Genomic DNA, 27,975 nt, shown 5'->3' with positions numbered 1-27,975 from the left:
AAATTATTCAAATGGTGGCCAACAACAAAGACACAATATATGCAGAGGGCTGTAGACCTGTTGAAGTAATTTATGGTTTTCTGTTCACTGCCAGTGCAGTTTAAGTCATTGTCTAACCATAAATGAAACAGTGAGAATGACAGCCCCTAAAAACATCCATAACTAGCCAACCTAAACTACACTCTCACTGCTGTAAGAGAGGACCACGGTTAATTGTGATGTGAGTGTAAATAACAGGTAGAAGAAAAAAGTGTTATAGAACAATGGTTCCCAACATTTTTGGCTGGTGACCCCTTAAAACAAAGGAATGCAGTTTGCAACAGGTTCAACCAGTAACCATCAGTTCACCCAAGGAGGGTTTCTCATTTCTTTCTTTGCTTTATTTACACAGTTTGCAAATTTTATGAGCAAGTAGTCAAGAAAAATACTTGAAGAAAACATTGTTGCTGAAAAGTTGCTGCTTTTATATTATTGCAGAAATATTAGTCCATCATCTATACCTACTTATTCAGGGTCCCAGGGATCTGCTGGAGCCTATCCCAGCTCTCTCTGGGTGATGGGCAGGGGGACACCCTGGACACCCTGGAAATTATTCGTCAAAGTCGTTAAAATGCAGCGGTCCTCCAGAACTATAGAGGGCGCCGTGCAGTGTTAACTAACAGCACTTATAATTTTGGACCTACGCGGCTTCCGTACACAGCGTGGCTCAATGACATTGTAAGTGTTTCTCGTTCACTTGTCCAGGCAGTAAAGATGTTTCTGTCGTTTATATTCAGAGCAGTCACACGAGATGCCGCAAAGGTGAGTAGATTTGATCTTACACTTCGTCAAATGGTTGACGAGCGTCTGATTTAACAAACAGTGTAAACTATAAATAACAGGCCCAGCTGTAATGGGCTGTTCATTGCTCATTCATTCATAGAGTGTGTATATAATTATATGACGTTAATATTTCATTATTTTTCTTTCTGACCTATGGACCATTTGTACTTTGTGTCTTTAATAAAGATTGAGTGTGTTGATTAGCTCGTGCAGCTCGGTGGTTTAGTGGTTAGCACTGTTGCCTCACAGTAAGAAGGTTCCTGGTTTGAAACCCATCAGGGGCCTTTCTGTGTGGAGTCTGCATGTTCTCCCTGTGCTTGTGTGGGTTTTCTCCAGGTACTCTGGTTTCCTCCCACAGTCCAACAACATGTATGTCAGGTTGATTGGTGACTCTAAAGAAGCTGTTACACCCTGTCGTCCTCAGGTCAGCCTTCTCCAGCACGGACAGTCGCTGCACACAGGCGCTCAGCTCATGGCCGCAGAGAAGGCTCTCCTGATGAAACTGCGCAAAAGCACCGGCTACACTTTCATGAACTGCAAGAAAGCACTGGAGAGGTTCGATAATGACATAGCACAGGTAACCAACTTCATGGAGCTCTCCCCGAGCCAGAGCTTCAGTGTCAGCTGTGATCTACCAGCACTGACACAACAACTAACTGCATGGTCTGTTGTTGATGTCACCTGTCTAACTTTCAGGCTGAGACCTGGCTGCATGAGCAGGCCCAGAAGGAGGGCTGGAACAAAGCGAACAAGCTGGAGGGTCGCAAAGCCAAGGAGGGTCTGATCGGTCTGTTTGTAGGAGATAAAGCTGCAGTTATGGTGGAGGTAAGGCCAGTGGCACAGCAATAATCACCAGCATCATCATTTCAGCTTAGCGGTGCCTCTCAACATTGCTGCTATTCAGATGTACCTCTTGTCTTGATGCAGGTTAACTGTGAGACAGACTTTGTCGCCCGCAACGAGAAGTTCCAGCATCTGGTTAAGGATGTGGCATTGGCCACCTTGGCTCATCACCAGAATAAAACCCAAAGCCAGGCAGGATATGTCAAAGTAAAAGCCTTTAATTCATGTTTTTAAAGAGTGAATAGATACATCGGGTGTAAGGCTGTAGCAGTGTGGCTAATATTCTCTTGTTTTGACAACACTTCTTTAGCACAACCAACTTAATACAGATGTTAGATGCTGTAATGTAATATAATAAAGCAGGCTCTGTGACAGTAGTAAAACTGGTTATTAGTTACATCTGTAAAAACTATTACTATATCACTGAGATGTCGCTTAGAATTTTTAAATATTATAATATCAAGTGTTTTACCCTCATTTATCAGCAGCATATAAACATTTAATAAATGACCTATAATTTATGTAGCTGTCACCAACTGACAGTCTTTTATAAAACCTGCTTCTTTTCCTGTACTTTGACTTTGTTAACAAACCTTATTTGTTTTCAGAACGTCCTGGCAGGTGATGAGTTGAGCAAACTCAAAGTAGGTGAAGGATCTTCACTTGCAGACCAGGTGGCTCTTGCAATAGGTCAGTATGACTTTTTTTTTTTTTCCTCCAACATGACACTTTTTAATTTCAAAGCTGTTTTGACTTGAAACATGTACAGCTTCCTGCTCTTGCATTGTATTTCTAAATCGAAGTTGAGGCCACTGCATTTGTATTCTTGCATCAGTGGATACGTATTTCACTCCTACTGATGAACATACAGAGAGTTAACGTGTGAAACTGTGGCTATGAAACTTCATAGTTAGTTTTATCTCATTGTTTAGCTGCCTGTTAGACTCTCATAGTGTTGTTTCCAGCGGCAGCAGGCAGCTGTTTAAAGTCAAAAAGGTCTAAAGTTGCTGCATGTGCAATTAAGCAGTCGATTTGCTAAGAGCTTCACCATGGTAACTTAAAAGTTAGCATGTTAATATCTTGTCTGTGCTGCCCTGTAAGTGGCCAAAATCTGGTATTGCATGACTGAAAATAGATAATTGTTAAAAACACTGTCAATACAATACATATATTAAAAGGAAATTAAACATAATGTCACCAAATGCTCACAGTCAAACCTTAAAGTTTTTCACCATCTCAGATCTAATTTAGCCAAAGTCAGTTTATTCACCAATGAAACGTTTCCCTCTTCTCAGGTCGACTTGGTGAGAATATGTCAGTGAAGCGGGCAGTGGCAGTTGGTGTCCCTGCTGAATGGCACATCGGCTCATATGTGCACGGGGATGTGAGCGGCCAGACTGACGTGGCAATGGGACGGTATGGCGCCTTGGTCGTATTCCACGGCGGAAATGAGGGAGAGCAAAAAACTTTAGGTCGTAAGCTGGGACAGCACATAGTGGGAGAAGCCCCTCTGTCCCTGGGCAACATGGATGACCTGCCCTGTGGAGAGAGTGAGACACGTCTGCTGCCTCAGACCTTCCTGGGAGACCCCAGTAGAACCGTGGCACAGTTTCTCAGGGGTCAGCAAGCCCGTGTGCTGGACTTTGTCCGATTCCAGTGTGGAGAGACAACCGGTGAAGAGGCAGAATGAACAGACGTAAATCCTGTATCAAAAGGGATTCACCATATATCTTTATTTCATATGAAGATGAATTTCAAGCCTCCGTTTATGTCTTAACACTCAGTCACATATTGACAATATGAATTAGAAAGCAGAATATATAGCTCTATCTGATGAACTAAATCAAACAATAAAATGTTCTTTCTAGAAATCTCACTTCAAACTAGATCATTCTTTTGTCCAGCCTGTGATTTATAATGTAAGGGCCTGGTTCATTCGGTGCTTTATATATTAGTGACTTACCTGTACTTTGATGTCCTGTTACCTGTTGAACACTGTGTTGTCGCTGTACATTTGGAAACTTGTAAAGTATAGATTGCTCAGGTGTTACAGTAAAAGTTGTAGAAAATGTTTAGCCACTTCAGATATTTAGATTCACCTCACCATCAGTGAGGCAGCTCACAGATCCCATATTCATTCTGAGCACGGCGAGTTCAAACAGTCATTCTTAGAGAACTACAAGAGAAACAACAGTGTGACAACAGATGGCACAACCCCCATAGACCCCTGATCCCAGCATCATAGAGTCAGTCAGGGATTACATCAAGAGACAGAGACAGCCTAAGTCTGGAAGAACTGGAGCAACCAAGTCAATCATTTTCACCAAGGATGTGTCAGAGTTGGAGTCATTAAAGCCCTGAGGAGATATGAGTGAATCAAATTCCCTAATTTTATGGGCCTGGATGTCATTCCACTCAGCCATGATGGATGGACCAACGCTCTTACTTCTGCTTTGAGGAGTGATCGATCTTAGAGTTGCCATTTCTTCTCCAAGTGTGATGTCTACACTCTGTCTTGGGGATTAAATGTGTTAGGTGCAGATATGTGTTGGTTTCAAATGAACATATATTGCTGTGCCAACTGCAGAAAGTCAAATTAAATCATGCATTAACATTTAAAGAAAGGACGTTTATTTTGCATGTCAAAAATCAGCTATCATTAACAATTGTTGATTTTTTTATTAGCGCCATTCCTGTAATTGTGTAATCAGACAAACAGATGAGAGCATGTTATTTTTAGGGGCACTGGATCTGCTCCTCTGGAAAAAAATGGGAGAAACGCGGCTGTGAGATGGAGGCATCTGATTGGCTGTCTTTACGCAGGCTCTGTTACGTCATAGTGACGCAGTGACGCCGCAGCTAGCTGCTGCGCTCTTAGATCGGCGAAGATACGAGACCCGGTCCCGTCCCGTCTGGTCTGTCATCTCAGCACCGAAACAACAGCCATGGTAGGTCCAAATGGGGTCTCGGCTGTTTTGTGGAAACAGCTACTCTAGATACGTTTACAACAAGTAGCAACGTCTTATTCTGAATCCGTGTTTTTCTGTCAACACTTAGCTTAGCTACTTTAACGTTAAGCTAACGCTAGCTGTGTGTCTGCTCTGGCCTGCTGAGTCCTTTTCGTATCTGAGCCATAGAGTTACCATTATAGGATTAAACACGAAGCTCTTATAAACTAACTACTGTCTAATGTCAGCCCCTGGTTACCGCCTGCTAACTGTTACCTCCCCGCTTTGCCTTTTAACCCTGCTTCAACCAGTCTGACTTCACAGAGGACCAGATCATGGGTGAGTTAACGTGATTAGCAAACGGGCTATTTCTCTTTTATTTTTATTTTTCGTTATCGCTTATTGTCTTTCACATTTGTCCAGTCATAATCATTTCATCGTGGTAATATTCACATTTGAAATAGCTTTTTGGATTCTGACCCTGTAGTTGCACTGTCGTCTCTGGTAGCCGGATCTCTGCAGGTAACTCGGACTGAGCTGCACATTTTCTAACTCCATGTGTTCAATGTCTGTGACGACCTAAACAAATACTGTGACAGAGAAACAACTAACCTGCAATGATCATGAGGGATGGGACGTGTTTTTTTTTTTCTTTTTCTGTCACATACAATGAAAAGTTCACAGACAATATGTGACTGCAGAAAACTTGTGCTTTATTCTACTTTATTTCCCTTTTCTAGCACTGGTTTGTAAACAAAAAACATTCAAAGTTAAAATAATATTTCTCAAAAACATGACAGGTGATGAAACATTAAATAAGTGTAAATTAGAATTAAATATCAAAAGAAAAAAAATGTAATCACTAATTGAATTAATTATGTAATTACTAATCTTCAATATACAGCTTTGAGTTAATATTGTATTCATATAGTGCAGAACCAGCGAAACTACTGAACACCTGAACACCCAATTCACCTCAAATACAAACTGTCAGCCTAGGTTGTCTTCACTGCAGTGAAAACAGACCAAGTGGACTCAGCATATGGCTGAAGTGCTCTATGTTCAGGGCATGAATGGTGCTTTTGTTGTAGCATTACAGCCAGTAATAGCTTCTGTAAGCTTAGCTCCTGTGTTCGGCTCAGGGGTTGAGTTTGCAAGACACAGCTAGCCATTGCCCAGTTCTCTCTCATGATGTGTGCTGTTGTCGTGACGTAGGTCTGAGTAGCACAGGAGGTCCAGCTGTCTGTTGTCAGTGAGATGCACTAAGCTGCTTTCCAGCTTTCCATAACCTCCTGTCTTGTGTGAGAATTAGTTTGACTATACTAAGTGTTTTCTTGATGGAACCTGATATTTTGGCTTCAACGCTGCCAGCAACTTTCTAAAGCCACTGCTTTTGACTACGGAGAATGGCTGTAGTTTGGTTGCAGTGAAGTTGACTATTGCTTTAGTTATTTCTGCAGCACACACACTAGTTTGTGGGAAAGGTCTAGAAAATGATCTAAGCAGCGTTGTATTGTCCTGTAGCAGTTTTTTCAGTGTGTCCTTTTCCTTTGCTACGTCTTCATGGTAAACGGTGGAGATGACTACTCATGTTGGCTCTGTTAGCTGTTGTGTAGGGCATTACTGTCTTGCACAACTTATAGATTGCTGTCATTGTCAAAGCCAAAATTCTGCCATACCTATGAACTAAGTGGTCATCCTGCAGGCACGATACCCAGTAGGGTTACGCAAAGCTAATTTTAGATTCTAATAATATACATTACAATCCTAAAAGTTTGAGCTGTAGGATACCTACCTGCACCGCATCTATGAAATTGCCATGCACTTTGAAAATGCATAAATTTAATTGCTTGTGTGCACGGGGATAAGAGATAAGCTGTTCTACTGCACAAAGAAGTTTGATAAAATATCACATGCATCTGTAGGTTTTTGTTGGTGTTGGTGTTGTGTATGGTTTTATATTAGATGTATATATGTGCCGTCCCACTGTATCTGAGCTCCATTTCTCTTTTTTTCCTATTAGAGTTCAAGGAGGCCTTCCTTTTGTTTGACCGGACAGGGGAGGGGAAGATCACCTACAGCCAGTGTGGTGATGTTATGCGGGCCCTTGGACAGAACCCTGTCAATGCTGAGGTGCTTAAGGTCCTGGGAAACCCTAAGTTGGAAGGTAAGCCTCGCTGAAACACTATTAAATGATTTGTCTGCATCAGTTCAACCTGCATTATCATTGTTCTGGTTACTACATGGGTGATTTGTGTCCAATTAAAATTTGTCAGTCTGATCTCAAAGAATCTGTACATGTGCTCAATTGTCAGTTTGTGTTTTTTTACATTAGGAGTTAAAGGGTTAGAGATATGATCTTTATAAACTGTTCAAAGCTCTGCAGGACTACTGTCCATATCAGCCCTCCTCTGTAGTAAACTCTGTAGAGAACTCAGGGGACCTCTGGAATCTGACTTTAATGTTGAAGTAATTGGTGTATGTGCACGGTGTGCCACATGCACCGTTGCTGTTTTTGTATATGTTTGGTAGGAGGACTAAAGCAGAGTGGGCTCACCCCTGAACCAAAACAATGATTTTAGAACTAGGGCTGGATAATTCCGGGTAAAATATTAATCCCAGTTGTATTTTTCCACTCTCAACCATTTGGTTGATAACTGCCTGTTCAGCCTTAAGCCTCTTGATATTTAGAGAAATGCATTTGAACTTCCTTCTTTTTTTTGCCTCATCCTGTGCCAGCTTTCTGGCATACCTACAAATCTGACCCACTTCCTTACAAGTCCGGAGGTGTTTTAAAACACTAATATCTGTGACTTTATGATTCTTTTGTTTTTACCTGCAGAGATGAACCACAAGATGCTGGATTTTGAACAGTTCCTACCCATGCTTCAGGCCATTGCTAAAAACAAGGACCAGGGCTCCTTTGAGGATATTGTTGAGGGCCTGCGTGTCTTTGACAAGGAGGGAAATGGTACAGTGATGGGAGCAGAACTACGTCATGTCCTCACAACACTAGGTAAGGCCTTAACCATCTGCAAATATGGTGTTAGTCTTTCTCCAGCAGTACTTGTCATATAAAATCCCTTCAGACCCTCATCTCATCACAGAAACTTGTAAACAAACCTGCTGTCTCCCATTTATAGAACCCTTCTTTTCTTCATTACACCTCAAAACACTTTGGAGCTAAGTGCTTGTGTTCCAGGTGAAAAGATGACAGAGGAGGAGGTGGAGACACTTTTAGCAGGACACGAAGACGCCAATGGCTACATCAACTATGAAGGTAAAACTGCATGTGAGGCACGGTGTACTCAGGTGTCTAAAAAACAAAACAACATCATCAGATGGTATTAAGTATTTTACTGTGCAACATGCCATGCGGCATGATCTTATGGTCACATGTTTGGGAAAGCAGAGGGTATGAGCAACCACCTGAAAGTCCCCCTCTCTGTTCTCATGACCTGAAGGGAGAGGTAGAAAGTCTTATCCAGTTTTTAGGCCAAATAATGAGTGGATCTGCTGATCTTAACTCATTGCTGGTTGTCTTTGCTACCATGGCTGATAAGGGAACTCATACTGCTGCTGACAGATGTTGTAAGTTGAGTTTGTTCTTGCTTTTATCTGACGTGCTTCAGCGTTTATTCTGATAAATGTGTTTCTGTCTCCTGACAGAACTTGTCCGGATGGTGATGAGCAGTTGAAGAGTTCCAGCTTTAATTTTATTCCTAAATGTTTTTGTGTCATTTGTCTTGCCCTTCCATACATGTCATCCTACCTCTGAGAAGTTTTGTCATAGATGTTTGTTTTATTTCAGAAGTGCCTTTTCTGTCTACTGTGAAGATTCCCTTTCATCCCTCATTCATCCTCACAGGTACAATCAGCACTAATATTCCCATGATTTGTCTTTTAAGTTGTTTTTTTTGTTTTTTTTCTTTTGGATGGTTGTGATAATGTAACATGATGCATCTGAATAAAATTTCTGGTTTACAGTGTCTTTAGACTGCGAGTGGGTGCTTCAAATATTTCCCAGTATGTTGTATACACCTATTAATTCACATTAGGAATAACTATGAAATTTAAGCATAAGAGAATATTATATGTATATGGGGGGAAAGAAACGTGCAAAAGAATCTGAACTCGGTATCTATTGGTTATCATCAGGTTGGGTTTGCTCACTTGCTACAGAGGTGTAGATATCAAACTTTCCATGATCCTGCTGAACATGATCAAACAAGCAGACCTTCAGTTCAGATTGTTTACTATGGTTTTTTTAACAGTTGGCAGCACAGTGGGTTAGTGGTTAGCACTGCTGCCTCACATCAAGAAGGTTCCTGGTCTGAAACCCATCAGGGGCCTTTCTGTGTGGAGTCTGCATGTTCTCCCTGTGCTTGTGTGGGTTTTCTCCAGGTACTCTGGTTTCCTCCCACAGTCCAAAAACATGTATGTCAGGTTGATTGGTGACTCTAAATTGCCCATAGGAGTGAGTGTGAGTGTGTGAGGTTGTTTGTCTCTATGTGGCCCTGTGATGGACTGGTGACCTGTCCAGGGTGGACCCCTGCCTTTCACCCAGAGAGAGCTGGGATAGGCTCCAGCAGATCCCTGGGACCCTGGTTAGGACTAAGGGGGTATAGGTGGATGGAGTTCAGCAGTTTTATGTTTGTATTCACACACCAGTTTGTGTTTTAGCAACAGACATGTCTTTTTCACAGCAGACATTTTTGCCTTATTGGAACAGCACAGGTGGAACCATTGTCATTAACAATAGCACCTTTTTTTAATGGAACAGTGAGAACAGAACAGTGTTAGCAACACCTGTGCTTTCTCTGACAATCCAAATGTCACATCAACACATCATGGATGCATCTTTCAATATCTGTTTATCTGCATCCTGATAAACTTCATTTATAGAGTTATGATTTGTGTTTGTTTCATCAGTGTTTGAGGCAGCTGATAAAAGAATAGAGCACTTTACACAGCGACTCCTCTTCAAGTCTTTATTTCCCCCCTCCCCCAACATTTTGTAATTAAAACCTGAATCCTTTTTTTTTGTTTGTTTTTTTTTGTTTTACCATTTTTAATACAAACCGCCAGAATAACTGTCAGCACTAATGTGATGATTTACTGAGGAAAAAATTATTTCTACTTCATAATAATCGATGCAATTGCTGCTACCTTCAGCATAGTGAAAAACGTACAGAAACCGAACAGACACTTATTTCATATCACAAAATCCACACAATGTAGTAATAACACAGATAAAATAAGTCCATTTATGCTCACAGCTGTGGTGAGGACTGCAATACTGGCTTGACGGACATTAACTGTAAAGTTTCACCATTTGACTGGTTTATATTTCATGACACTGAAATGATGTGCTGTGTGTAGTTCTTTTTAAGTTCTTCAAACCTCATGACACACAACGAATGGCACTGAAAGTAAAACTGAATGGTAATATGATGTACAGATCTCAATGGCATGCATTCACATACACACATGTTCACAGTCACATCTCAGACAGATCCAACAGACCTGCCTGAATCATACGCAACAGTGGAGAGGGTAAATACAGGCTACAAAGATAATAATATACAGTTACAATGTCGACATATCAAAGAAAAAAGATGGAAAACAGACAGTAAAAAATGTAAAAATTGATACGATAAAAAGTGAGGATATTGTTGCAGATATTAAGGACACAATTCTCCATTGTCAGCTGTTTAAGGTGCAAGCTCCCTTTTTTTGTGACAGTGTCTCTAACTTCAAATGCACCAGTGGAAAAAAAACAAGCTGCTAAAAATCCTCTTCATTTCCCAAGTAACCACAATAAATCTCATGGAATAAGTGTAAGATAAACATGATTATACAAAACATTTTGGTTTAGCTAGTAACCCAAAGTCAAATTATGAATAAAAACATCTGTGGTCGCTGACAGAATGATCAGCACTTTTTTTTTTTCAGTCATTTTTTTTCTGAACAAAACTACATTCCTCACAAAACTACAACTTGGTTGTTCCTCACTGACAGATTAATAAGGAAACGGGACGTTATTAAAATATCTAAAATGAAATCTCAGGATTTCACACTGTCAGTATCTTTGTAACATAAAATCCAGTTTACAGTACATTTCTTCAACTGCATCCAAGCCAACTTCGTTTCAAAGTGGCTTCTGATTTGATCATTCGTTACAGACTTTTTTTTTTTTCTGGAGAGACGTTAGTTTTAAAACGTGACCTCCAGGCCAGACCCTGTAGAGTGACCGTTTCAATGTAAGACAAAGAAAACAGAGAGGAAAAAGTAATATTCCCAATCAAGTTTCCAAAACCTTCAGCGTGTAAAAGTTTAAGACAACAAAAGGACAATAGTAAGTGCTAAAGTTCAATTTCATGGATGCTTCAAGTCTTTCATTGAGACCTAGGGAAACATTAAAAGTGCATTTTTTTTCTCACATATATGTTAATTAGTACCTAATAGTACAAGGGGAGGTGGGGGGGGGGGGGCTCTGGAGAGATTATGAAGCATGAAACTTCACAAGCTGTGATAAAGTGTTGCAGGAAAATAAATGCAACAATTTCCAAAACACTGAAAACACAAGATGAGTCTTCTTCTCCTTGAGTGCCAGCACATTGGTTAGACCCTCTTTAATTTACCAGGTACAGTCCAATCGACCAAACAGGATGAACAGCTTCTCTATGAGAAAGCACTTTTCTTCATTGGCCTAATTGATTTGAAAGGGACTTTTTTTTCAAAATAGTCCAGGTTGAGGTGGTTTCATTTAGGATTTTACCATTTTTCTTTCTCAATCACTTGTCCTGTTGAAAAACAAAAACTAAAACTAAAAATTGAAAATGTAAAACGTGTTCTCGTCCTTCGGTTTATGACTTCTTCATTTCAGGTGATACGGACAGGAATCAAAGTGGTCAGAGTCAATTCGGGTTCCTGGACAACGACTGATCTCTCACTGTGGAGGAGGAACTGGAGCTGAGGGGTGGAGTGTTTCCCCGGGGAGAGGGGCGCTGGGCTCTGTGAGGAGGCGGAAACAGGCAAGAGGTGAATAATGTTAAGAAAAAGCTGTTTGGCTTTATGCGCTAAAATATCCTCAATGTGCTCGGGTACAATTACTGTTAAAGGTAATATCAACTTCCACAGGAGTAAAGAGTAATAGTTGCCAAACTATTGTTGGGACATTTGCACCCACCCAAATTATTTTTATCTAAGTATTTGATAGTACCTATGTCGATGTCAAAGCTGACAAATAATGATTTATGTATGACAATTTAAAACAATTTAAAAGTTATTAGCTAAGTGATCAGCTGATTAACAGAAAATGTATCAAAAATTCTGAAAATCCTTAAGTCAATCATTTTCAAGCTTTTTTTTTTAACTCACCATGGAGTACGGGTGTAGTGCTGGAGCTTGAGTGGCCAGCCGGGGCCTGGCTTGGAGGGCAGGGGGGTGAGGTGTGAGTGCCCTGAGGTGGCTGGGACTCAGGAGCTGGAGTATAAGAGGCTGGAGGTGCTGGGCTGGGGGCCGGCTGTGGTGCTGGTGTGCTAGGAGCTTGCTGACTTGCAACCACGCCCTGGGATTGCGGACCTGAGGCGGCCTGGTTGGAATGAGGGCCCCCGGCCTGGCTGTGCTGCTGGTGTTGAATCTGTTGGAAGTGCTGCTGGCGAGCCCTCATCTCGGCGTATTTCAGCTGCTCCATGTGAAAAGACTGACGGTCAGCCAGCAGCTGCTGCCGCTGGTACTCCAACTACACACACATGCACACAAAGAGGAATGTTAAAGGCTTTGGGGGAGCCACACACAAACCCCAACACATAAACTCTTAAGCTGCAGTCCATCACTTACAGCCTCCCTCTCTCTGTCCATGATGGTTTCCAGTTCCTCAAAGTGTCGCAGTTTAATTTCCAGCTTCTTCATTTGGGTTTCCACCAGCAAAGCCACCAAAGATTTGATCTTCCTCTCTTCCACTGCAGCCAGGTGCTGTGAAACACAGCAAGGAGAAGCCAAAGTTAGAGTTCATGTAAAAAAAAAAAAAAAAAGATGCAGGTGGTGACAGCCAGTTGTGATAATTATCTGTACCTTGGCTTTAACAGCAGCAGCAGCGAGAGCCGATGCAGCAGCAGTGGCCAGGTTCCCCTCTCCAACGTCACGCTCCATCTTAGCCTTCCTCTCTCCCTCACTCTCTGCTTCTCTTTGTCCTTCCTCCGTTCCTTCTTTTCCCTCCTTCTCCTTCTCCCCGTCACCTTACAAAAGCAGAAGACACAAATGTGAGCGTTTACTGAGAGGAACCCCTTTCTATGATCTGTTTTGTAGGCACATTCATACTTTCGTACCAATCTCTGACTCGGTTTTGTCTGCTTCCCTCTCTCCTTCAGGTTCTCTTCCTCTCTCTTCTTCCTTCTTCCCATTCTCTGCCTGCTTCTCCTCTTCCTCAGTCGCTCCATCTTTGTTGTCCTGTGTGGGAAGTGACATCACTCTGAGCTTCTCATCTCATCACCAAACTGTGACGAATAAACCGGGCATTATAATGAACATGCATCATACCTTGGCCTCCCTCTTCTCTTCACTTGACTGGCTGTCACTCTTGCTTTCATCACTACTTTCATCTAGACAGGAAGAAGGTCAGATTAGTTCTTTCTCTGTCCTTTACAGCTGTTAAATGTCTTCCTCTTATTTCCCATGTTGTATGGAGACTGAATGTGTGGATGTCCATCTTACCAGGCCTTTCTCCCTCCTCCAGGCCAGTGCCTGCAATGCCGCTCCCCTCCAGGCCATACAGGGGGTCCTGGCGCCCGCTGACCCTCGCTGCCTCCTCCACCCGCCGCACATGAGCCTCAACAAGAGCTGCAGGAACCTCCTCTTTCATACGAGAAAACTCCTCTGAGAAGGAGAGACGGATTGAAGTCAGGAAAGAGAAGCCAAATAGATCTTTGGGGCGTTAATGATAAAACGATTGATACTCCAGGAGTTCAGATGCTGAAGAGCTGAGCAGCTTTGCACAAATCAGTTTCATCGATATCTTGTTTTCGTTGCAGCAGAGTGGCAACAATGGTTAGTTTAACCTGCCCTAATCAGTTTGTGTCCTCTAATGATCTGTAGAATCAACAGTATCCTTTGTATTTTCATGAGCTTTGGCCCATTATTGATTCATTTGCCAACAATCGCAAAGAATAAACTGCCTAAACTTGGGGCCTGTTTCTCTGAAACAAAGTACTGACTATGAGCTAATTTCCTTACAGTGCCTTTGCGGGGGCAGCTATTCAGGAGGCTGTACAGTAATTGATATTATAATAAGACAGATTTCTGTCTGTGCAGCAAGGAAATTTAAAAATAAGTCACTTCTCACCCAGAGCAGATTTGGCTGCAGCTGAAGCCACACGTGGGTCAACTACAGAGGCAAGGAAGGCCACCGTGCTCATGACGGGGTTTCCTGCTTGGCTGAAAGGTATCGGCTGGTAGGCCAGTGGTCCCAAGGACGAGGAGCTGTCCTCCAAGTATGGGTCTTCAATGGGCAGCCGCAGGAAGTGCAGGATACACTCATCCTGTGTACGGCTGCCCACATGTTCTGACACCTTGTTCCAGTCGTCCTTGTACATCTCCAGGCCCTGAGCAGAGTGAGGTCCATGTTGTTTTATTTTTACTGAGGCATTTCTTTGACAAGATTTTGTGTTCATGCTGTTTTATTGTCACAGTGGTGATTTTAAGGACTCGCACCTCAAGCAGTAGTAGTGTTTCTTGCTCTGTCCACTCCCTCATGGAACTTGCTGAACTCTTGCTCTGCAAACCAAAACATCCCCACAGCTTTAGTATAAGAAGTCGTCGTAACACTAATTCAGTCCTCTTAGACGTACCTTCACAGAGCCAGTCTTCTTGCTGTACATGTCAGTCCGCAGCCCAAAGTTTTGCAGATCTGCAGGTTTGTCCTTCACCTTATCTGGGAATGAGATCATCTGCTGGGTAGCAGGGGTCTACGGGTAAACAGTGACAAAGGGACAAAAGTAAAATACCCTACGGGCTTGGTGTCTTTCCACCACAGGAACTTAACAAGCTGTAACCTGGAGGTTCCCATTCCAGTAACCAGTATGTGTGAGTATAGATGGACCTGAGAGGTCTTGGGCTGCAGGGGCACCAGACTGGATGGAGTGTCTGCCAGGACATGGAAGTGAGAGGTGGGTGGGGGACCCATGGGTGTGGGCCGGCTCTCAGAGTCCACCTGGTAGTTGATCAGACCCCACTGCTCCAGGAAGGCGTGGACTCTGCAGGAGAAGAAAAACATGTCCATCAGTGACAGCACTTACTAAAACGAGTGAGGAGACAGGTCCAGACAGTTGACTCATTATGATGCTCACATTCAGCCTCCACCCACCTCATGATTGCACACACGTCTCCTGCAAGGTTCCTGCGGCAGGCGGTGGAGGTCAGATACTCCTGGGGGTTCAGTCGGTAGGTGTCAATCATGAAGTTCCTGTATGCCAGGTAACTGAAAGAAGCAGGTGCATATTTAACTCAGACTGAGGTGAGTGCATTTGTGAATTGTGCCTGATCAATATTCCACATGAACACCTCTAACAAAAGCATCAGATACTGGTTCGCTATCGATCAATCACTTACATCTCAGGGGTTTTGGATTTGTTCTTCCCGTTGAAAAACTCTGGCAGGGCTCTGCGTTCAATGGCATGAACACTGGAGAGAAAACAGTTATTACAGTGTGAGGACTCACAGATCTACAACATCTGGATGACTCATTTTGGACTTTTTGAGTCACCTCAAAAATTTCCAGTTGCTTTTTCTTTCCAGTCAAAAAAGGCCAACAACTGAATTCACTTTGGGGCACTGGGAAATAAAAACGCCAACAGTGCATTATCTTACCTGTTGTAGTCAAACCAGGCAGCATAGCTCGGTATTATGATGTGGTGGGTTTGCTCGGTCACATTGTCTTCGTGGAGGTCGGAGCCTTTCACGGGTTCACCCTTCACACTCGGAGAGCCTTCCTCCTCTTCCTGTTTAAACACACACTCATTAACTCGAGATGATGTATGGATTTACTTCCTCGCTGTTCTATTTTCTTGCACTTTTAAAAGATACCTTACCTTTCCTGTTGTTTCCATAGACTCATCTTCTTGCTCGTCTGTTAAAATCCCACAACAACGGTAAGTGAACAAAGAACAGATGAGCAGAGAGACACACAGTCAGAAATTTGTTTTAGGTAGGAAAATCCACAAAATAGATGACTCCTCTGACACACCAGAGGACTTATTCACAGTTTTGAATTCATACTTTATCTCCATGTTGGCAGGAACAAGAGCAATGTGAAAAACAAGATGCAATGTGATCTTCTGTGGAAAGATCCCAAGTCCATGAGAAAGTAGAAGGAGACACAAAAACGTTCTACGCACCCATATCTGTTCCTCCCTTGACTGGAGTTGAATCAGAGTCCTTCTTAGTGTTATCTGCAAAAGATGGAAAGATGTCAGCCACTGACAGACAACAAGGAGCTTAAAAGCATCACAACTGTGGTTCATTTTAATTTGCATCCAACATTGGAGCTGGTTGTTGGGGATATTTTCTTATTTATGGACTTGTGTACTTGTCTTTGCAGGAGTTCCCTCTTCAGATGCTGGAAGTGGTGACGCTTCATCCAAGTCCTTACTAAGATCCTCCTGTTCCTCCTCCCTCTGACCGCGTTTAGATTTGGTGTATGGGGTTGTTGGCCTGTCCACACACACACACACACACACAATAGGCGCTATTTTAACTGTCTTTAAGCACTTAAAGCAACAATTCCTCAACAGCTCATGAATACGATAGATTGACAGGTGCATCAAACTGGTCACAGACCCTTTCTTGGTGTTCTTCTTCTTGCTCTCCTGAGGTGGAGGTGTGGGGGAGGGCGAGGGCGAGCGCTTCCTCTTCTTGGCACTGCCGGGCTTCTTGTCCCTCCGCTCGTCAGGCGTGGTCACTTCATCTGTCAGGGTCTTGGCTGAGATCCTCTTTCTCTTCGGGCAGCTCTCTCCCACTTCATAGTCCTCCTCATTCATCCACTCGTTATACTGGTCCAGGTCTAAAATCCACTTGGCATGGACCTGTGAATGAAGACCACATATTTTATACTGAACATTGGAAGATATTCAGTAAGCATGAACTTAACACATTACTTCTGTAAATGGACTCGCAGCTGACATAATGTTGCTAAGCAAATTATTGGGAGTGTTTTCCTGAGCCGAGACAATAGTTTTTGTTTCGGGTCTGAGGGAGAAACATTCATACTGTAAACACTCAGTATGTTCACTATCGTGTGAATACGTGCTAAACATTTGAATGCTTTATTGCTCTTACACTCATTCCCTGGTGAGTGTTGAATGTCTTGACTGGGTGACGCTCCGAATACACATGAACAGCTTGTGACTGTGCTTTGAATTTATAGCGGGCTCTGATTCCCTGGTGCCAGTTTACTACAGCACTTCATTCTTGGATGTTTTGCACTGAGAGAAAAATATGAAGTGAGTAACTGCTCTCAACTCTGAAGCCATCAGCTCAGTCTACACAGTCCCCTGATGCAGAAAATTAACTTCTGTTGTTACAGACCTTTGGGCCCTGCAGATGAGATGCATCTATAATGCTCCATCTGATATGACAGTGTATCACGCACCCAGAAAATGTTGCAAGCAGAATATTAAAAAAAAAATGTTTTCGTTCTTAGAATTAAGAGACTAAAAGACACAGGAGCAACAAGCAACAACAAAAAAGTTCTGGACTGTACCGTCATAGTGAACATAACAGGCAAAATAAATGAGAGACCTTTCGGGGCTTCTCTGGGCTGGGAGGATCCTCCACAGCAGCCTCAATCTCACTGGCTGCGATCCAGGTGTCATAACTATGCAGGGAGAGAGAGAAGGTCAAAGGTCAACCCATTGAAGAAGTCAAGGAAGCGTCCACAAGGAGACAAAAACAGCATAAACACTCTGGGTGGGAATTGTGTTACGTTTCCACAGTAAAACGAGGTAACAGTTTTCAGTTAAGTGTGAAATGTCGAGTGGTGTCGATGTGTTTCTACAACTCGTCAACTCAGGACAGACCTGTCAGGGAAATACCCCCAGTGGAGCAGCACTTGCTTATCTCTCTTCATCACAGGACGCACCCACTCCTCTGGGGCGAAAATAAAAAGAGCGTATTAACACAGATGTTGCCAGACCAGCAGAAGTGACAACAAATACAAAGTCGTGGCCTCACCTTCCTCCAAACTGGCAGGAATAGGCACAACAACATGGGAGCTGGAGGCCTTGTCCTCAGTCACTGAGCCCTGCAACCAAGTCCAAACAAAGTCCATTTCAGTGATGTGTGTTCTGACAATTAAAGCTTCGCACAAAGTGTAAAAACACTCCTTTAAGTTTAAACAAGAGTCTCCAACACAAGCAAATTGTGTGTTAGGATTCAAACATCTGAATATAATACTGACAATCACTCTGAACAACGTAAAAGAAAAAGCACACCTGATGCCTTTTGATGATGTCTTTCAGTTTGCCGAGCAGTTTGGGTTCTATGTCCGGGCTCAGGTAGATGACGGGTCTAGTCAGGCAGTTGTTCTGAAAAACAATTCAGCTCATTTAACAAAGACCTTCGCAAGTGCAAACTCAATTATACAAGAAAATATTTAGAAACACACACATTCTGTTTCAAAATACCAACTGCGTCAGTGCTGCTCGGCTCTTCAAGTGAAGAGAGTGAGAGGATCTTGCAGCGTAACTGTGGGACTGATTAAGTAGGATTACCAGTCAAGTCACATGACTGGGCGCCCTTCATTGTTTCTATCTGTAAGACTCAGACACCAAACCAGAGGGGAAACGAAACCCTCTCCAACAGCAGAACAAAAAAAAAAAGATCTCTGATGGAGCTCGTTGTTATTGCCTAAAAATGATTATATATTGGAAACTGCATGAATATTGTTTTCAGTTTACAGACTGAGACAATGTCACTCAAGTGAAAATGAATATGAGCAGTTATCGCTTCTCTGAAATTACACTAAGTGACAACAGCACCTGCAGTGACATGATTAACATGTGAATTAATGGTGTATAAATAGAAGCACTGAGGTAAACTCACCTGCACTAAGGACTTCTCAATCGTCATGAACATCTCCACATTTCGGTCCATCCTCGATGGATTCTGGAAGTCAAACCTGCGCCTACCAGGAAATTAGACTGGAGTTACACACGAAACGGCAACATAGCCAAAATCCAACTGAAGCCTGTAAATTTAGATGAAATCATTTATTTTCAGTTTCTCTTGTCTATCGAGCAACGGACCCAGCTAGAAAGACAGTCTTACCATCCTTGGTCGCTCTTGAACTTGTAGGCAGCAGCCAGAATGTGGCAGAGGGCCCCGCCTGACTTGAAGTCCAAGAAACATTTCATCTGCGGACACAAAACACAAGTGTTGCAGGGCTTCTCACTGAAGATCAGTGATGTGACTGAGGAAGATAAAGTGAGACCTACTGGCAGTTTGGTGAGAGGAGGGTTGCTGACATGTCGACCAAAAACCTCCTCCTGGAACTGGAGCAGCTGGACCACCAGGCTGGACAGAGACTTGTTGGTGGGGGGCTCAGCCTGGATGTACTGGGGAGGACAACAACACATATTCAGGAGACAAGACACATCATAATACACCAGCTGCTGTGTGTCAGTCATGGAAATTGCAGTTTTATCATTGAGGCTCTGATACAAAAGCATAAACTAATATGTGATGAGGGAACGAATGTATAAATGTGACACATGTAATCGTCATTATAATGGATAGGAACGTAAATAAACATAAATCCTTAATGGATTCTGGTGTATAAACGTGTCTAAAACGGCAGCACGGCTCGGGGTTACTCCAGACTGGGCATGGCTTCAGTCAGATCGTCGCGCCAACATCTGGATCTCGGCTGCATTAGCCCATTAGCTAACTAGCTAAGCTAAGTCAAGCCTTTGGCAGAATAACGGTACTAACACACGGGGTCAGGCCGTGTGGTGGTTTTGGACCAGGTTAGCTACGATACCGCGCCGGGATAAACCCATTCGCGGCAGCATCTGGCGCAGCTGTTGGCTCAGCATCCTTTTGTATCCCGGCTCGGGTGAACCAAACAGCTGGACGTTCATCAGCACCCTCCCTCCGCTCTTTGTCACTGCCTCTGCCCAGGGGTAAGTGCCCACAGTTCAGGGTGAAAAATGGACGCTGCGTGCGTGTGGCTACGAAACATGCGGACGGTACCTTTTTGTAATTCTTTCCCAGCCAGACGCGGACATTATCAAACTGAGAAACGGTGTCAGACGCTTCGAAATATTTTACATTCGGGCCGCCGTCTTTCTTCCGCACCGCCATCTTTGCCTGCAGACAACTAGTCGACGTCGCCTGCCCCCCAGCGGCCGCAGCCTGGTACTGCAGCCGCTGCGCTGCCTCGGGTTGGACAGCAGGGGGCAGAGTGGTGCAGGGAAAGTTTTTGACATCATAAAAGAGATTTCACAACAAAGGTGGAAGAAGTATTCAGATGATGTACCTGTACAAACATTTTGAGTTTAGGGTATTTAAAGTAAAAGTCCACAAGAGCTTTTGTTTAGTGGTAGGTCTAATAAAAAGATAAAAGTACTGGGATGTTAATACAGAGCAAAATAATGTATTTCAAATCAAAACTTTGCATACTAAAGTATGTTTATCAAAAAGTATTGAAAATATTTAGGATTGTTATTATAATGTACGCATGAACATATCATTTTAATGTTGTAACTGACAGCGATGGGGCCAATTTAACTACTTTACACTTGTTTGTGAGTCTTCCATCCATCCACCCATCCATTATCTATACCTGCTTACTCCTAACTAGGGTCATGGGGATAAGCGTGGGTTTTCTCCAGGTACTCTGGTTTCCTCCCACAGTCCAAAAACATGTATGTCAGGTTGAATGGTGACTCTAAATTGCCCATAGGAGTGAGTGTGAGTGTGTGAGGTTGTTTGTCTCTATGTGGCCCTGTGATGGACTGGGGACCTGTCCAGGGTGGACCCCTGCCTTTCACCCAAAGAGAGCTGGGATAGGCTCCAGCAGATCCCTGTGGTTAGGGATAAGTGGGTATAGATGATGGATGGATGGGATCTGCTGGAGCTCTCTTTGGGTGAAAGACAGGGGTACACCCTGGACATGTCACAATGTTTGTGAGTCTTATCTATGGCAAAGTATCATATTTTATAAAATTATAATTCTTGTTTGAAAATAAAAACAACTAACTAAAGCAGTCAGATAAACTTAATGGTGTAAAAAGTAAATAATAGTAAATATTAACTATTTTTTAAAACTTGTTTTAGTTGTCCACAGTTTTTGTTATTGAATCAGTATTTACCACTGTCCCATGTGTTCTTGCAAACAGATTTTTTTGTAACACAGTGAATTTTTTTTTTTTGAAAGGGGTGCACAGCAGTATTCAGGGCTTGTGGTCTACAGTGAAGAGCTAAACATTAAAAATACTTCTTGTTTGTAACTAGTTTACAAAGACATCTGCAAGATTTTCTGCACACTTCATCTGTGTCTTCAGGGCATTATTAGGTCTGTTTCATTTGGTGTGGTCAATATCTGTCTATGTCTTTACACGCTCAAAGAAATCCATTTTGAGAATCAGTGACACATTGCAGTTACTAAAAAGTGGTTTAACAACAAACAAACATGTATTTGCCAACCATCCATCCATTATCTACAGCTTATCCTGCTGTCCAGGGTCACTGGGGGGCTGAATGTGATAACCAATTATTCACCAATCATTTGTGGGCAGCACAGTGGTGCAGTGTTCGGCTCTGTCCCTTCAAAGTAGGAGGGTTTTCTTCAGGTACTCCGGCTCGCTCCCAGAGTCCAAACACATCCAGGTTAGATCTGATCCATACCCCAACTTTCACCCAGCATCAGCTGCGATTGGCCCCAGCCCCTTTACAACCCTCTACAAGGCAAGTGATATAATGGATGAATCAGTTGTTCATGGGGCCGAATATCAATTATCTTGACTGCATAAAACCTGACCTATGAGGGCAAATTACAGGAAACTGATTTCACAGATTTCACAGATTTCACAGTACTGCTCAGAACACCCACTATGTATCACTTAATATATTATATGTACTTTGATTCACTTAGAAGAGTCAGGGTGTGAAAGCAGAGAAGCAGTGAGAGAATGATGGCCTTACTAATCCCTATTTAACCACTGGTCTTAAATGTTATTCACTATTTGTTATTGTCATATGTTTATTTATCTATTTATTTCATTGTTGATGTCTGTGGATTGTCAAACAGAAGTAAACAAAACAAAACAAAAATACCCATTAGAACTTCCAGGGTAAAGTGAGATGTTTTCAACGTTCTTGGTGTCTTCTAGCAACAATCCAAAGCCCAAATATTCAGTTTGCAATAATTTTTGACAAAAATATGAGTAAAACTTCACATCTGAAAACCTGAGAATGTTTGGCATTATCACATTTTTTTCCTTGAAAATTATGAAATTGCAATTAATTATCAGCCTCGTTTATTATTATTCTGTGATCAACTAGTCATTAATTAATCAAATCAATTCTAAAAATGGTACACAGTTTATTGATATGTGCAACATCCATCCATCCATCCATCCATCCATCCATCATCTGTACCCCCTTATTCCTAACCCGGGTCCCAGAGATCTGCTGGAGCCTATCCCACCCTGGACAGGTCATATGTGCCACATGTCACAAGAAAGAAAAATAAATAAAATAGTATAGGCTTCTACAGAAAGATAATCATGATCTAATAGCAAACAGTCGGCGGTCTCTAGGAATTATATCCCATAAATTATAATATCACAAAAATACAGCATTTTGCCCCTATAAGAATTTAAGTAACCACAGACTTTTGCATAAGTCATAAAAACTGTAAATGCAGCAGATATTAAAGTAGAAAAATAACTTAGCAAAATATAGACATGTCAGACTGTTTTCACGTCTCTGACCTTTTTCCTGGTCCCCATTTAGTCAGAGGCTCAAATTAACCTTCATTAACAGAGAAGAAGTGTGTGTGTGTGTGTGTGTGTGTGTGTGTGTGTGTGTGTGTGTGAATCTTACATGACCCAGGCTAATTTGTAAAAGTCCACAGACAACACTGAAGAGAGTAGCGCTCATTGAGCTAGTATTCCTCACTGTCTGTGTTTTTTGTGCTTGCTCATGAATGTGTGTGTGTGTGTAACAGTGTGTGTGGTGCACCCGTCTGTGCTGAAGGAGAGAGAGTGAAGCCTATTGATTATTTTAATCCTGCTATTTGTGATTCTGTGATCCTCTCGGCTCAGCCTTCCACAGGGGGATTGCTAATGGGGCCGAATGCCTCCCTCCTCAGCTCTCTCTCTCCCTGTCCAATTAACTTAACGCTGGAATCTGCTAGGAGGGAGCACTGGGACTCAGGAGGGGGGGGGGGGGGGGGGGGGGGGGGCACACTGCTAAGATACAACCCCACCAACTCGCTTCAGTCCAACATCTCCCAAACCTCCCGTCTGCACCACATCCAGCAAGAACCTCCTTATCCAGAGAATAGTATTACATCTCACCTTTAATTAAAGCTCCATGTCCTTGTTTTTATTCTGGTGAGATGAGAACTTCAGCCAGTGTTTCATTTTTAACAGGGCACCTTCGCTGAGGGTGGAAGGAGCAGGTTCAGAAGCACATCTTCTGAAGGGGATAGCTGCGTTCAAACAGGTTGCTATAATCAGATATTTCAATAGTTATTATATCAAGTGCATTTGTCCATTTAGTCTCTGTGTTCAACTCTCCCCTGGAGGTGATTTCAGACATCCAAAACTTTAATTATGGAATCAGAGGATTTCACAAAACCTATAATAAGTCTGAAGAGACTATGTCCACAAAGTAACATGGTATTGGTTGATGCAATTTAAATTTACACACAGGTTCTACTTCTCTAAAAGATGTGCTGAGAAAAGAAAGAAGAAATCTGAAATTATGTCAGAGATCTTACTCACACTGATATTTTTAATGCATCTGATGCATTTTACAAATTCTCACAACACCAAAAGATTTGTGGTTCAGTGTCAGCCTGTCCAGGCGCTGTAGGGGTCAGGTGTCATTTGGACCATTGCTGTGAACAGATTTCCATGACTTTTTGGCGTAGATATGTACATTCAACCTTTAATGTGTAGTTTACAGTCAAATACATGCAAAATAATTAATGTTTGTCTTCTGTTTTGCAGTAATTAACACAGCAGAATATTCAGTATAGTATAACCACCGTTAACTCATTTTCTGAAGTATTTTCCAGATCTGGGGACAGACGGTTTATTGTAAATCCCCTTCATGTTAATTTTTTGATTGCACTAGCATAATGTTTATATGTATATAAACTGAACACTGCACTGGCGTAAGAGCTGTTTTGAAAGGAATTCAGACTGACATAGCTAATTATTCAGTGGAGCTATAGGACGTAGGTTAATTTGTCTCTTGTAACATCTGGACATATTCGTGCTCCTCAATGCAGCTTTTTTTTTTTTCCAGCTGCATTTTAATAAATACTTGAAACTGGATCTAAGATAAATTGAATCAGACGTAAATGCTGCTAAAATCCTGATGATAATAGTAATGAAAATACTGAGCAGATGTGAGGAAGTACATTATTTTCCTATAATGTAAAAGGAGAGAATTACAAAAAACCCCCCCCAAAAAACAAATAGAAAACAGAAAGCTCGAGTTTTAATCTGAATCAGGAACAGGAAACTGGTCCTGACTTTTCTTTTGTTTTATTGTGTTTCGAGGTCTTCAAGGGCAGAGAAAAATCTATGCTGATTTCATACACAACAAATACACAGAACTCAGCTTGCAAAGTACAGTGACAACAATGACTCCACACTGCTCATCAACAAAAGGTAACAGCGCCAGAAACCACACACAGTAAGATGCAGCATGGCACAGGGGGGATGTCTGTGTCTAATATGCGACATCGGGGTGTTTTTTTAAATCACAGCACAAGAATGACGAATTGATTAGAAAACTGACATCCAAATCCAGGTTACAGTCATGCTATTAGGCTTCGACGTTCGGTCTGTGCCAGTTGTTTGGATAATACAGTCTCTGCTATGCATTTTAACACATTTTATTTTAGGTGTATCATTAGGGCATTATGAACCTCTCTTCTAGATGTGTTTTACATGTTACTCATCTAAGCATGAAAAATTAGACTTGTTAAATATGATAATTTGTTTACAGCAACATGTTTATAATTTTTCTAGATGCAAACACGTTAAAATGCTTTTGTTGTCTGTTTCTCTCCAAACAGAATGAACCTCATTCTCCATTTTTGGGGGCTTTTATTTACAGCAAGGAGTTACAGCGGGTTACATACAAAGCTTCATAGTCGCTGTCCTCAGTGACCGTCTGCATTTCAGAAAGTGAGTAATACGATTTGCATGGATTCCTGTGTTGGAGAGGTTTTCATCAGATTGCTGTTTGTATCGCAGATCAACATGTTCACGTAGCTCGCTCAGATTAAACCAGGGAAACTGTGTCATCCACAAAAATCAAATAAATAAAAAGAAAGATAACGTAAGGCACAGATAACACACACATATCACATATGGTCGTAAAACAGCAACAACATTCACCTACATTTCAAAAGCATTTTCCACATAGAAATATTCACAATAAAAATGTAACAAATGACTCGATATTTTTGGAAATAGGCGTCTTGAAGAGTTAACTAAGAAGATTGGTATCACTTCCATGTCTGTATAGTAAATATGAAGCTGAAACCATCAGCCAGTTAGCTTCGATTAGCATAAAGAAATCAATAGGGGGAAGCAGCCGTAGGTAACGAAATATGCCCACCAGCAAATCCATAAATTCTTGATTTTTCATGTTTTCTTTGTGGTTGGTGTATGTTTGTATTACACACAAGGAATAACATTATTTTTTGCACTTTAAAGGTTCAGATAGATGAATTTTGTTAATTTCAACAAAGCCAGTGTCATATTATTCATTTATGTTTCTCAGAATTCAGAGAGACCACCAGTGTGTGTGTTCATTCCATAGTTTAGATCCTTCATTTTTGAAGTTAGAGGTAGATTTAGATTCATATCAATGTGAGAATAGCAGCTTGAAAGATAATAATACTTAATGATAAAGCTAGTTCTTCAACCTCAAGCCCTTAACTTTTTTTTTTTTTGCATTTCCACCTGTATTTGTTATGTTTAAAGTGTAACCTGTTCATTATTCCTAAATGCTTTGGAGATCATGCATGCTCATCGTCTTATTGAAAAGACTGGAGTTTTACTTTGCATTGTTTTTTTTCTTTCCTTGTTCTACCACAGTCAAGTTGAGGAAGTTTTAAACACAGAAAAAACTTTATTATGTTTTTTGTTTGTCTTGTTTTTCTTGAGATTTAAGAGTGAAATTCATGCCTGTCAGCCCTTCAGCATGTCTTTAATGTTTGCATCAAATCATGGCATCATAGCTCCAAATTACGAAGGAGTGACTCCAGTGTGGCTATGGCATAATCCAAAATCTCAACAAAACAGCCCCAAACTTCTACCACAAACATGGTTTTATTGACATATTGACAGCTACTGTTGTCCAATAATATGTCTGTAATAGATCATTTTATTTGACACATCCATAGATTTGTCATTTTAAGTTGTAAAAAGCTACTGATTGGTTTGCTTTGCCTCTGGGTGTGAACCAGTGTCTGCAACACTGGGCATTATTGGTCAGTTAATTCCTCAATCCCTTTAATTCGTGCTGCGATGTGTTTGTTATGACTGCATACCATAGACAAAACGTGGAAACTATGTTAATCACCTACACTGAATACAACATACATGAGCTTGATAAATCAGTGACTTGTGTTTGTTGACCTACAAATGATGGTATAGTATGGGGAGACAATACACCTGCAAGCTCACAGGTATGTGTTAACCTCGTCATGCCGCAACCGCCATGTTGCCAGGGGCAAAGCCTCACTTCTTACTGCAGAGGACCTGGGGCTGAGAGCAGGGGCGGACTGGCCATCTGGCAGACCGGGTATTTTCCTGCTGGGCCAATGTACTTTTTGGGCCGGGCTGATAAATCTTCTCAGACGATATTTGTCAGAGCGACCCATAAACTCTTAGCAGCCTATAGTTTTTTCTGCCTAATTAGTTGATGGCGCTGTGGTCTTTGTGGCTGTGTAATGTATTTGTCTTTTTTTTTTCCAGACAGACCGGCCCATGAGACATTTAATCAGCAGCCCATTGGTTCTTCTCTAAATTGACACTGGGCTTGACCCAATCATATCATTAAACAACTCCCCTTCTGGGCTCTGTGTGAGCAGCGTCAGTGTGTATCTGTCAAAATAGTCAAGAGAGAGTCAGAGAGATGGAGAAGAAACAGAAAGGAGGCGCAGAGAAATTGCGAGAAAAAAGAGACAGGCTCTTCAAGCAGACGCTGCAAAGTGCTGTGAAATAACTCACTTTCCCTCCCTATTATTATATGGCTTTAGTGCTTTTATGGAATAGGAGTTGGTATACGTTTTCAAGGGCGTGCAAAGATGGGTAGTATTTTGATCCTATGTAGTGGGCCGGTCTGGGCCAAAATGCCAGGGCTGATTTTTTTGTCCCAGTCCAGCCCTGGCTGAGACTGTGGACGTGTGAGGAAGGAGCTGACAGTGACACAGTCACGGAGCACATATGCTACAGAGACTTTTTTGACTTGGGGGAATAAGGCTGTGTGGTGGAGGACAGTGGTCTGAAACTGCATCAATTCGAGACGTTGGCTCCAGAGTCCAGTAATGCCCGAAGCTGGAGCTGATTAACACCAATGGACTTAACGTCTCTTAACTGACTTAGCATTAGCTGAAAATTTAAACTAAGACCTAATGCTAAACTGCAACTACTAAGGCTGGAAACATCTACCAACCTATTAACTATATGACATCCCTAACAAACCTACTAAACACTATAAATTCATACTAAAATAACCTATGCTAACAGCCTAACTACTTTATCACTCGACTTATTCCTGTCTCGCAACAGTCTATCAGCGAGAGATGCAGTTTTGTAGGAGGCGGTTGGTGACGAAAACGATATACGTCACCTGCCACCAGCTCAGCCAATAGCAAAATTCAATTGCAGTAGCTGGGTTTCAGTAGAGGGCAGTTCCTATGCATATTTGTAACACAATATTCATCCATTCATCATCTATACCCCCTCAGTCCTAACCAGGGTCCCAGGGACTTGCTGGAGCCTATCCCAGCTCTCTTTGGGTGAAAGGCAGGGGTCCACCCTGGACAGGTCCCCAGTCCATCACAGGTGTAACAGAATATTTAGAATGAAAAAAGTTTCACTAAACT

At 42.0% G+C, this 27,975-nt stretch overlaps 3 protein-coding genes across 7 annotated transcripts; 2 read left to right on the top strand and 1 right to left on the bottom strand.

Moving 5' to 3' along the window:
* The first annotated feature begins 678 nt into the window (after positions 1-678).
* On the top strand, positions 679-3,541 carry tsfm (Ts translation elongation factor, mitochondrial). The gene is made up of 6 exons (XM_026307207.1): positions 679-801; positions 1,247-1,399; positions 1,519-1,647; positions 1,750-1,872; positions 2,274-2,355; positions 2,961-3,541. The coding sequence occupies exons 1-6, from the start codon at positions 754-756 to the stop codon at positions 3,353-3,355; spliced, it is 930 nt and encodes a 309-aa protein (XP_026162992.1). The 5' UTR covers positions 679-753; the 3' UTR covers positions 3,356-3,541.
* A 967-nt stretch (positions 3,542-4,508) lies between these two features.
* myl6 (myosin, light chain 6, alkali, smooth muscle and non-muscle) lies at positions 4,509-11,637 on the top strand. Of its 4 annotated transcripts, XM_026306039.2 has the most exons (7): positions 4,555-4,613; positions 4,925-4,952; positions 6,637-6,780; positions 7,456-7,629; positions 7,816-7,893; positions 8,425-8,481; positions 11,503-11,637. In XM_026306039.2, exons 1-7 carry the CDS (start codon positions 4,611-4,613, stop codon positions 11,559-11,561), a joined length of 543 nt encoding a protein of 180 aa, XP_026161824.1. In that variant the 5' UTR covers positions 4,555-4,610; the 3' UTR covers positions 11,562-11,637. The 4 variants fall into 4 exon arrangements, with proteins under 4 accessions (XP_026161826.1, XP_026161824.1, XP_026161823.1 ...); XM_026306038.2 differs by lacking the exon at positions 11,503-11,637 and having other exon boundaries at positions 8,425-8,604; XM_026306040.2 differs by lacking the exon at positions 11,503-11,637 and having other exon boundaries at positions 8,283-8,561.
* smarcc2 (SWI/SNF related BAF chromatin remodeling complex subunit C2) lies at positions 10,821-20,078 on the bottom strand. Of its 2 annotated transcripts, none has more exons than XM_026306035.1 (26): positions 19,863-20,078; positions 19,106-19,225; positions 18,939-19,024; positions 18,714-18,795; positions 18,104-18,196; positions 17,844-17,913; positions 17,690-17,759; positions 17,412-17,487; positions 16,452-16,696; positions 16,201-16,325; positions 16,010-16,063; positions 15,704-15,741; positions 15,483-15,613; positions 15,225-15,296; positions 14,980-15,093; positions 14,716-14,869; positions 14,465-14,581; positions 14,328-14,390; positions 13,960-14,218; positions 13,332-13,493; positions 13,158-13,219; positions 12,947-13,067; positions 12,693-12,856; positions 12,459-12,593; positions 11,997-12,360; positions 10,821-11,630 (listed from the first exon to the last, which is right to left on the bottom strand). In XM_026306035.1, exons 1-26 carry the CDS (start codon positions 19,971-19,973, stop codon positions 11,566-11,568), a joined length of 3,153 nt encoding a protein of 1,050 aa, XP_026161820.1. In that variant the 5' UTR covers positions 19,974-20,078; the 3' UTR covers positions 10,821-11,565. The 2 variants fall into 2 exon arrangements, with proteins under 2 accessions (XP_026161820.1, XP_026161822.1); XM_026306037.1 differs by having other exon boundaries at positions 18,714-18,789.
* Positions 20,079-27,975: the final 7,897 nt, after the last annotated feature.

The sequence above is a fragment of the Mastacembelus armatus genome, chromosome 5 (genome assembly GCF_900324485.2).
Source record: "Mastacembelus armatus chromosome 5, fMasArm1.2, whole genome shotgun sequence".
Classification (NCBI taxonomy): Eukaryota; Metazoa; Chordata; class Actinopteri; order Synbranchiformes; family Mastacembelidae; genus Mastacembelus; species Mastacembelus armatus.
Note: the sequence above shows the minus strand (reverse complement) of the source record. Positions and strands in the feature narration are given on the sequence as shown.